The following is a 10,916-nucleotide window of genomic DNA, read 5'->3' on the forward strand; positions in this document are numbered from 1 at the left end:
GGGACTTAGTTGTTTGGAAACCCAGGAGGTCCCCTTCACTGACGGATTTGGCAAATTCACGGCGACTCCAAGCCTCGCCGGGGTCCGAAAAGCCCCTACCAATGGTGCTGGCTTCTCCTTGTGTACCGGTCCGGTACCGCTGGGCCACCGCCCGTCCACGGTCCTTACGGCAACTCCGATAGGCCACTCCTGCAGATGGTCACCGCCGTCTGCTAACCTTGCTGTCTTTGTCCGGGGCACACACCCGGACGCTGTCAGTTGCTCTCCTACCCCTTTGCTCCGCACACTCTCACGTCCAAAACTAATCTGCTCACTTTTCCCGCCTCCAGGTCTGTGAACTCCTCGGTGGGCGGGACCAACCACCTGGCCCACCCCCTGGTGTGAACATCAGCCCCTGGAGGAAGGCAACAAGGATTTTTGGGTCTAGCTTAGATGTGCCTATCCAGGGTGTAGGGTGTGGTGGTGCAATTACCTGTGACCCCTGGCTTGTCCAGGGCGTCACATATTTACTTAGAAGATTGGTGATATGTTCAATACTTGCCCACTGTATGTGCTCTATAGGACATGGAATACATGGAATAACTTGCTCATCGCTGGAGATATTACAACCTCCAGTTGCAATAGTGGTGAACTGCAGTCGGCTTGATCTTTGCCCTTTTGAGACGGTGCTCTACAAAGCCCTATTCTTGTGATCAATTGTCAGACCAGCATCGATCAAGAAGTTATGCCTTATTCTATTGATGGGGTTATACAAAGTATGTTATACCCTTTTTAAGGCAAAGCTTTCCCAATTAAAACACACATATTAGATTTAGAGAACTGCCTTGTTTTGCCTTTCTTGCATTGCCCATGTGTCAGACTTTATTGGTACACATACACCTTTTACATTTAGGCCGATGTCTGTTAAATTACTGCCTTTTGGCTTGCATTTAGCTGGTCAACTGTCATTTAATATTGTAGACAGGCTGATCATAATCTATGTGCACAGAATGATTAATAAGTATCCTTCTGTGACCATAAAAGGTCTGGTTTTCGGCAGCACATCACCTGTTTAAACTGGCCTGCAGTGGGGAAGTGTTTGATACGCTGACTATTTTTGCAAGTTTTCCCACCTACAAAGAATGAAGTGTATCTTTTATCATAGGTACACTTTTTAACTGTGATTAGAATAAAAAAAATCCAGAAAATCACATTTGTATGATTTTTAAATAATGCAATAAAATGCAAACTAAGTATTTGATCACCTGCCAACCAGCAAGAATTCTAGCTTTCTTTTTTTTCTTTTGTCCTCCAACTCTGCACTCATTACCGGTATTAATTTCACCTGTTTACCTGTATGACACCTGTCCATACAATCAACTAGTTCATTCACACTCCAATCTCTCCACCATAGTCAAGACCAAAGAGCTGTTTAAGGACACCATGGACAAAATTGTAGACCTGCACAAGGCTGGGATGGGCTTTAGGACATTTGGCAAGCAGCTTGGTGAGAAGGCAACAACTGTTGGTGCAGTTATTGGAAAATTGAGGAAACTCAAGATGACTGTCAATCTTACTCAGTCTTGGGGTCCATGCAGGATCTTGCCTCGTGGGGTAAGGATGAATCTGAGGTCAGGAATCAGCCCAAAATTAAATGGGAGGACCTGGTCAATGACATGAAGAGACCAGTCTCAAAAATGTAACTTTAGTAAATCACTACGCTGTCATGGATTAAAATCCTGAAAGACACGCAAGGTCCCCCTTTATCTTTCTGATTTAGTCATGAGTAATTTCTTTATTGCACATTAATGTATAATATCAAATTTGTTTAGTTTCATTCTGTAGCTAGAATTTCGTGTTAGAAATGCTGCTTCTAGAATTTAATTTGAGCCATTAGAGCAGGAGACTAGTCCACTAGCTGAACACCACCTATTGTTGTAGTCCTCAGAGTAAAACCAAAAAAAGTGAAGGAAAAAAAGGAACTCCTCCTCCTACATTTGGGTCTGTCAGCGCTCACGTGACTGGCTGCAGTGCTCTCATGTCTTTAAATCTGATGCTTCTGATGGATTACTTTTCACTTTTGTTGTATATCTGAGGGAAGTTTGATTCCTGAAGACCCAATAAAGCCATCACGAATGGCACTGGAGTGGAAGGGGAATATGGTGGTGTGGGATGACTACTCGCTGAGCTACAGCGTTTAGTGATTGTAGGAATGACCCTTTTTAAAGCACGTTTATACAAGCTGCGTATGGAGATAGTGAGCGTTCCATATGCTTGTTTCTTGGTATTCTTATACATGCCAATGGCCAACGACTTTACAAATGCTATTTTGTAGATTGGTTTATTTGGCCTTAAAATTAATGTTGTTCACTGCAAATCTATGCACAAGAATACATATGCTGCCAAAAATATGCAAAATAATTTGCTTCGATCCTGTTAACTTTATCTTAAAAATTGACTGGTGCTTATGGGCTGAAGCCTGTCTATGTAAATCTGGCTTTGGATTTGTATATGCTGACATGATCATTTTGTCCATGTAGTATCGTTCTATGTGTAGAAGCACATATTCTGCAATGTAGGGACTCCAAATGTCTATGCGGCTGCCCAGACCTCCTATTTCTCACTAGTAATAAAATTACCTGGTGGAGGAAACCGTTTGGAAGGGATGCAACTTGCGAACATAAACCGAAGTGTTGAATCCTCCCTTTTAATAAATAGTTTATGGTCTCTATGTTGTAAACAATTTTGATCGCTGCATTTCCATGAAGTGGTGGTTTTAATTACATCGAGGATTTTTCTTAGAAATATATATTCCTTGAGGAATCTCACATTTTGCTTTTATATTGCTAACATGTGGCTATTAAAGAGAACTAATTTAGACTAGCCTATCACCTCACTGCCCTGATCTAATCTAGTCCCTTTCTGCCCTTCCCAAAAATTTACTTCAAATTCTTGTCCCCTGTACCTGTATAAATTCTGTCCAATGACTGGTTCATGCAGCTGCTTTTGAACCCCCCTATTAAATCGATGGTTGGACCATATATGACAACCTTTTCGCCTTCCCTATTTCCTCATAGACTGTAAGCATGCGAGCAGGGCCCTCACTCCTCCTGGTAGCTTAATTTTGTTTTTTTTTGTATTGTCTCATATTGTCTGTACATGTCTCCTCTGAATTGTAAAGTGCTGCGGATTATGTTGGCGCTATAGAAATAAAAATTATTATTAACCAATCACCAGGATTTTCCTATACAACCTAGTGCCAGTAAGGCCGGTTTCACGCATCCGGCTTTTTGCCGTTTTGCCGGATGCGGCACTCTCCCGTACAGATAATACAGTACAATGACAGCGCTGTAACTTCTGGGTCACATGCGCCGGTCACATGACAGCATGTGACCGGCGCTTGTTGCGCTGTCATTGTACTGTATTAACTGTACGGGAGAGCGCCGGATCCGGCAAAACTGCAAAAAGCCGGATGTGTGAAACCGGCCTTAAGCACTTTCTTTATCATGCTGATTCTATACATACCTGTAGTGGACAGCTCAGATGTATAGGATTTGAAATCCAAGAAAATAAAGTTTATAAACTTTATCAGCTTCTTGAGTGACAGCAGCTGAGGATCAGATAATGGAAGGGGGGGTATTCATACTTATCCCCTTCCCCTTGTTAGAATTAGCATAAGTATTATACCATCAATTAACTTTTTTTCACTTGCAGGACCTGTCGTGAGGTCATACCCATGTGACCAGAAGGGGCGGGGCCTCAGCCAACAGAAAAATGTTGCTTCATGGTATCAGCTTTGTTGACTGAGGCCCCGCCCTTCTGGTTACATGGATATGATCTTACACAGGTCCGGCAAGTGAAAAAGTGAATCGATTTGTATAATACTTATGCTAATATTAACTGGGGGAGGGGATAACTGAATATACCCCCCAGATTTCTGCTCCTCAGCTGCTGTCACTCAAGAAGCTGCTGATTTTATAAACTTTACTTTCTTGGATTTCAAAACCTAAACATCCGAGCTGACCACTACAGGTATGTATAGAATCAGCCTGATAGGGCCAATATAGCACTGGCTTTAGCTTATATATGAAAATCCTGGTTGGTGCGCTTGATCTAAAACTGCTTTTCTGTCTGTAAATTTATGTAGCATGTTGAATTAAATAAATATCTTGAATTTTGTCCTGTTCCCTGCCATTCAGAGTTGGGAGGTATGCAGTTATTGCGGTGTGCACATTGGCTTAACTGCAAAAAATTGCCAGGGCGCGCACACAACTCTGCCCTGCCACTTGTGTCTGCATAGTGGCCCTAGCAAAGCCAGCCCCTCAGTGAGGGGGGCGTTCTAGTATGTGAAAACACAATGATTTTCTAACATGATGCCCTAGTGCCTAAGTTACGCAGCATGGTGCCCCCACACACAACAATGTGCCTCATTTTCACATTAAGTCTATAGTACTCCCCATCTTATGCACTCTCCTAGCCAGGAACTATGGAAAAAAACTGAGTTTATTATGGGACTAAGGTTAAAGGGGTATTACAATCTCCAAGATCATATCCCAACATGTAGTAGGTGTGTAGTAGTACCAAATACCACCAATTAGAATTGAAGGATAGTTCTGATTCACTATTTTGCTTACCTTATGTGCAGGGCATTGCAAGACCTTAGTTATCCTTGGTCATGACCACACCTAGTCAGTTGCTAGTGGTCGTAACCTTTGATATCTATGGTCCTGCAATGCCCTGTACATGAGGTGAGTGACAGTGAATCTGGAGAACTATATTACATTTCTATTTGGAGGTATTTGGTAATATTACACCTACTACATATTTGGATGGGAACACCCCTTTTTTTTTTTTTTTTTAAGCTTTTGTACTTTCATGGGAAAACGCTTTTGCAGGTTAATTTCAGGAAGACTTTCTCTACCCTTCAAACTAGAAGGGCTATGCTGACATTTGGGAGCGCTGGGGTTCTAGATGGATAATAGACGCCAAAGGGTCACTGAAAAAAATAGAAAAGCTCTCTGTATATTCTCATTAAAGATCCTAATATTGAAGCCGAGCTAGAAAGCATTTAGAAAATTAGATGCTCAGTGCATGTGGAAAGGTTGCCAACTGGGAATGGTAAACCTAGCTGATTATAGCAAACTGTCCTGTGTAATTTTAATAAACTTGTGTGTTTTTTAGAGGTACAGATTCCATCATTTTACATTAAGTGGATGTTTCTTACAGATGTGGTTGAGGTAATGACCATTCATTGTTCTTCACTAACCTCCCAGTCCTGAGGTCAGGCAGGAAATGTGGGTCATGGATTAATTGGCCCTGACTCCACAGTCCGTTACCTTTCTGTTTGCTGAACACTGGATGTTAGTGTGTGATCAGGCCATTTTGCTGACAGATGTTTGCTCCATGTGTACAGCTCTTGTGGTTAATAGAAAGGCCACTGGTTACACATCTGCTGCCTCCAGCCATGCCAACCTTTGTTTTTCATTTTACGAGTTGACTGTGCACATAACATTGCATAACCGCAAGTGGCTGCTCACCATCCGCGTAGAGGAGCCAATTTACCATCAGTGCAGTCTCTTCAAAGATATATTGAATTTAGGTGTTAGTCACTTCTCTGTAGTTCAACCAAAGGTCTTCACTTAATTGATCCATATGGCAGTTTGAATGTTCATCAATAGAAGTAGAAGTTATTTTATCATTTACTAGTGTTATGTGAATACGGATAACTGGCAGCATTAATATACCTCATTGGCTGTACCTGTGCATGGAAAACCAAAACCAGTCTGATATTTTGTCCCATTGCTCCATATGCTGTACTCTGCGCCATCTGTGTAGCATCAGTACAGCTATGGGAAGTAGCTGTATTTGTACAGGTTTTGTGGAGTAATTATCATGTTTGGCTGGTTGTAGTTTAGGAATGTAGGCGGATATGAAGAATAAGGTTAGATGGTCTGTTAGGCCATGGTGTAGATTGTGGCACACTTTACAGTATATTACTAAAACAGTGAAAGGAGAATAAAGAATATTCCAAACTACTTGGTTGCCTGACTTCCAGTAAAAAAATGAGTATCACTGGCCAACCCATAAGATCACTTGACAGTTTAAGAATGTATGAGGTCTCTTAAACAGTTGATGCACTTTTTCTCCCCCCCCCCCCCCCCAATGTAAAATTAATCCTAATCATACCGATGACGTGCTGCCTCTTCCCTGTTCTCTGTTTTGCATTTTTGAAGCTATGGTGTAGGTTTTGGACATGAATGCTACATTTAATGTGTATGGAGGGAGGTGTCCACACATTACGACAGCTGTTCTAATACATTTGTGGCGCCCTGGTCTAGCCAGGTCGTCACAGATAACATCTAAACACCCCACCCCCATCAGACAGGGACACCAGCCAAACACAAAATCCTTGTTGCCTCCCTCCAGTGTCTGATGTCCACACCAGGTGGGGCGGAGCTAAGCAGTTGGCTCCACCCACCGAGGAGTTCACAGGCCTGGAGGCGGGAAAAGTGACAGAACAGTGTAGGAGTGTGAAGTGAGAGGAACAAACACTTGGGTGTCTGGGTTTGTGGCCCAGGCACTACCAGCAAGGTTGGCAGACGGTGGTGGCCGTCTGCAGGAGTGGTGGAGCAACGCGGAACCGTAGGGACGGGCGACGGCCCGCCGGTACCGACCGGGGAGCGAAGTGAAGCCAGCACACACAGGCAGGGCCATCGGACCCCAACCAGGCTTGGAGCTGCCAACAATAGTCAGATCCGAATGTGACTGGAACCCCAGGGGTTTCACAGCAGCAAAAGTCCCGATTTTGAAGTCAACAGCCCACACTGAGGGTATACAGCTACCGCCTAAGGCTAGAGACCCAAGGGCCAGCGTCTGCAGGCAAACTGGCTCCTCCGGTACCCATACACCGGGGAGCGGACTACCGTTGGGAATCCATAGTAGTCAGAAAGAGAACATCAAGGTGCAGGGAAAGACAGCTGCCATCACCTGTCCGGGGAGAGACACTGCAGCCGGCTGCGGGACCCGTCCATCCAGCCATTTGGTTTACCGAGGACTTTGTACCTTTCTTGCTGAGTGAGTACACCCGTGCCATCCGGCACCGCGCCGCACTGTCCCTGCAACCCTGCACCTCACCGACCCTGCCTCCCCGTCACATCACCGGGCCCCCGGGACCACCGACCCCTACCCACGGAGGGGGAAAACAACATCTCAGCTGCTCCCTACCATCGCTCCCGGGATCCCCGTCACCAGCAGCGGTGGTGCCCATCTTCACCACGACTCGTGGGTGGCGTCACGGACTAAATCCCCCAAACCAACCATCCCTTTCACTCACGGGCGAGGAGCGCCGCTAGAGTCCCCGGATCCGGCCCACCGCTCGAGCCACCGAGCAGCAGCCGCAGCAGCGCCGGACCCGAGCGTTAGCGAGAGCGCAGCAGCGACGGCGTCCTCCCCGCCCGCGACACATTCACACTAACTCAGTAACTCCAGTGTTCGCTTATTGTTTTGTTCTCCGGGAGCAACCTGGCCACCAAAAATCCAACATGCCAGATCCTTGCAACTTCCTCTCAAACCTTCCCTCCTTGCCCAACATAATCTGAGGCAGAGTGGTGAGTGATTTTTTTTTTTTCCCCTCAATACACAATGGACTGCCAGTCTACTGTTGACAGAACCAGCAGATGTCAAAAAGGAGCATTTTAGTTTATTCATGCTGCCAAAGCCATAGGAGCAATCATGTTGCCAGGCTCCTTCTTTGTACTGCCCTTCATCTAGAGTGGTGAAAGCTTTTCATTTCACCACTCCAGATGATTGACAGGTCTCTCACTATGTACACATGGGATTACATCAAACATCGTTTAGAAAAGATGGCCTGAAGTGGAACCAGACTAGACTGGTCTCCTTTTTAATGGTCCTTGGACAGGTCTTCCAGCTAAATGTTCTCTAGAATACTGGAGGGTTTCGGGGGGGGGGGAATGTATACATAACTCCAGTTGCGCAACCAGGCTCCACTTCATGTGGCACTAAATGGAATGACATGTTTCCTTTTTAAAAATCTGCTTACATGTCTGGGGCGGTCCATTCTATTTTAAGAATGGCCAAATGGAATTTGGGCCCTATTAAGTTTTTTGTATGTCGCATGTTACATTCCAAAAGGATAAAAAGGAAGGAAGAAAAAAAAAATGGGGTTCATATCCCTTTTGAGAAGTGTTTGGTACTTGAGAAACTGGTCCTGTTCTGAGATTTGTGTTTTTGAGGGGGGTTTTATTGTCCAAAAATCAATGATTCTGCAATATGAAAAATGCTTTTTTTTTTTTTTTTATAATTTATTATTGGGATTATTTTTAGGCTCTGTGTTGCACAATGGTATTTTGGTGCACATATTCATATAGTGTGTTTTTAAGGATAGTGTATGTTTCATGCACTCACATGCACTTTCTTGAACTGAGAAATGCAGCTGATTTAATAATAATAATAATAATAATAATAATAATAATAATCTTCTATAGTGCCAACATATTCCGCAGCGCTTTACAATTCAGGAGGCTCATATACATACCATATACATAAACCTATACAAACAAGTAACAATTATAGAAGATACAATATTTTAAAGGGAAAAAAAGGCAACCCTGCTCATGAGAGCTTACAATCTACAATGAGATGGGGGGGGGAGGGGCAAGGTACAAGTGCTTATTTACAATGACAATCCAGCCATCTCAAGTAAATGGGGGATAGATAATGGCTTCCTGGACCAGTTGGCCAGAGCCTTGAGATGCATTTGGGTGCCATGGAGTTTGACGTGGGGTTATGTTCTGAGAAGTTGTAGAGGGATTAGGTGAAATTAGTTTGGCTAGGGAGTGTGATAAGCCGCCCTAAAAAGATGCGTTTTTAGGGAGCGTCTGAAGCTGAGTAAGTTGTGATTTGTCCTAACTTCTTGGGGTAGAATGTTCCAGAGGTTTGGTGCAGCTCGGAGAAGTCTTGGATTCGGGAGTGGGAGGTTCGAATTAGTGTGGATGTTAGTCGAAAGTCATTTGCAGAGCGTAGAGAACGGGTGGGATGATAGACGGAGAGGAGGGTGGAGATGTAGGGGGTTGCCGCACTGTGGAGAGCTTTGTGGGTGAGAACAAGCAGTTTGAATTGGATCCTGTGATATATGGGCAGCCAGTGCAATGACTGGTACAGAGCAGAGGCATCCGAGTAGCGGTTAGCCAGATAGGTGACCCTGGCTGCTGCATTAAGGATGGACTGTAGAGGAGAGTGTCTAGTTAGAGGGAGACCAATTAATAGAGCGTTACAGTAGTCAAGGCAAGAGTGGATCAGGGCCACAGTGAGTTTTTGTCGTTGCCATTGTCGGAAAGGGGCGGATCCTAGAGATGTCCTTGAGGTGCAAGCGGCAGGAGCGGGCAAGAGATTGTATGTGGGAGGTGAAGGACAGATCAGTGTCAAGAATAACACCCAGACAGCGGGCTTGCTGCCTAGGACGTATCATTGTGCCACACACAGAGGGAGATGTCAGGTTTAGGAAGGTTGGGAGATGGAGGGAAAAGGAGAAGTTCAATTTTGGAAAGGTTAAGTTTCAGAGAGCAGACATGATGTTGCAAACTGCAGTCAGGCAGTCACTTGTGTTCTGTAGTACACCAGGGGTGAGCTCAGGGGATGAGGTGTATAGCTGTGTCATCAGCATAAAGATGGTACTGGAAGCCAAATTTGCTGATGGTCATTCCAATTGGGGCCGTGTAGAGGGAGAAAAGAGGGCCAAGGACTGAACCTTGAGGGACCCCAACAGTGAGAGGAAGAGAAGATGTGGAGCCAGCAAATGATACGCTGAATGAGCGGCCAGAAAGATAGGAAGAGAACCAGGAAAGAACAGTGTCCTTAGGCCGATAGAATGGAGCATAGAGAGAAGGCGATGGTGATGGATTTCAGAAGAAAAACAAAGGAAAATGCAACTTTTACACTAAAGGGAACATTGTGCATGTGCTCATTATGGTCAGTATCTGCCTGTAGCACTTTTGTGTAGCAAAAAGCATTTTCCTAAAATCTGTTGTTGGCTCCTACTTCCCACTCTTCCCACTTCCCATGGTGATTTGATGTGCCCAAATTCTAACTTTATTTTCTGCTTCTTCTGTACTTGTATGGACTTCATTGGTCATTTCAAATACTGATCCATTTTATTTCTTTCTCTCCTAGGTTATAGTCAGGGGAGGTGGCCACATCCTTCCATACGACCAGCCTGAAAGATCGTTTGTATTGATTGACAGGTTTATAAGTAACTGTAAGGCCTTGAATTGTGAAAATCTGTTGTAACTTGATGCAAATAGGTCATTTATTTCATTAATGGAAAGATTTGATTTAAATACTAAAAAGATTTGACTTGGAAGAATAAATATTAATAAATTCTTTTTGTAAGAATATGGTGGTTTTTTTTGCATGAAATTTTGAGTACACTTGTTTTTATGGTTCATGGGGCGGTTCACATACCAGATCAGTGACAGAGTGCCTGGCAATATGGAATTTGAATACATGGTGGGTATCTAGAAGTCCTGACATGTCTAGATTGTGTCATTTATTTGCTTAAATATAGTGATGGGCAGATCTGGACTGGATAAGTCTGGATCTGCGCTGGTTCAAAAGTACCAGAGCACCGACCCTAGAGTTCTCTGGGAACTCCAGGTACCCATCTGGATCCAACCACCCATGTAATTAAAGAAAACGCTAAAACAAAGGGAAAAGCAGGCGCCTTATACTTTCCAGTGAATGCACGGCTGTAGTGCTGCTTCCGGGGCCACTCTCACCTCATGCATATGTACCACTTTCCCCATCCACTGGCAGTCCCAGTGTCTCTGGCTGCAGTTGGACAGCGCCCCCCAACCTGTGTGACATGTCTGACTGCTTGTAATCACAGGAGCTATGTGTGCCCTTTTATCGTGGGGAAAAAA

At 44.4% G+C, this 10,916-nt stretch overlaps 1 protein-coding gene across 2 annotated transcripts in view; it reads left to right on the top strand.

Annotated features, from left to right (window-relative positions):
* CPVL (carboxypeptidase vitellogenic like) overlaps positions 1 to 10,389 on the top strand; it is a 137,341-nt gene extending 126,952 nt beyond the window's left edge. For both annotated transcript variants that reach the window (XM_075316680.1, XM_075316679.1), the window contains exon 13: positions 10,168 to 10,389. In XM_075316680.1, coding sequence (XP_075172795.1) covers positions 10,168 to 10,284 — 117 coding nt within the window. In that variant the 3' untranslated portion in view covers positions 10,285 to 10,389. The remainder of the gene's footprint in view (positions 1 to 10,167) is intronic.
* The last annotated feature ends 527 nt before the right edge of the window (positions 10,390 to 10,916 follow it).

The sequence above is a fragment of the Anomaloglossus baeobatrachus genome, chromosome 6 (genome assembly GCF_048569485.1).
Source record: "Anomaloglossus baeobatrachus isolate aAnoBae1 chromosome 6, aAnoBae1.hap1, whole genome shotgun sequence".
Classification (NCBI taxonomy): domain Eukaryota; kingdom Metazoa; phylum Chordata; class Amphibia; order Anura; family Aromobatidae; genus Anomaloglossus; species Anomaloglossus baeobatrachus.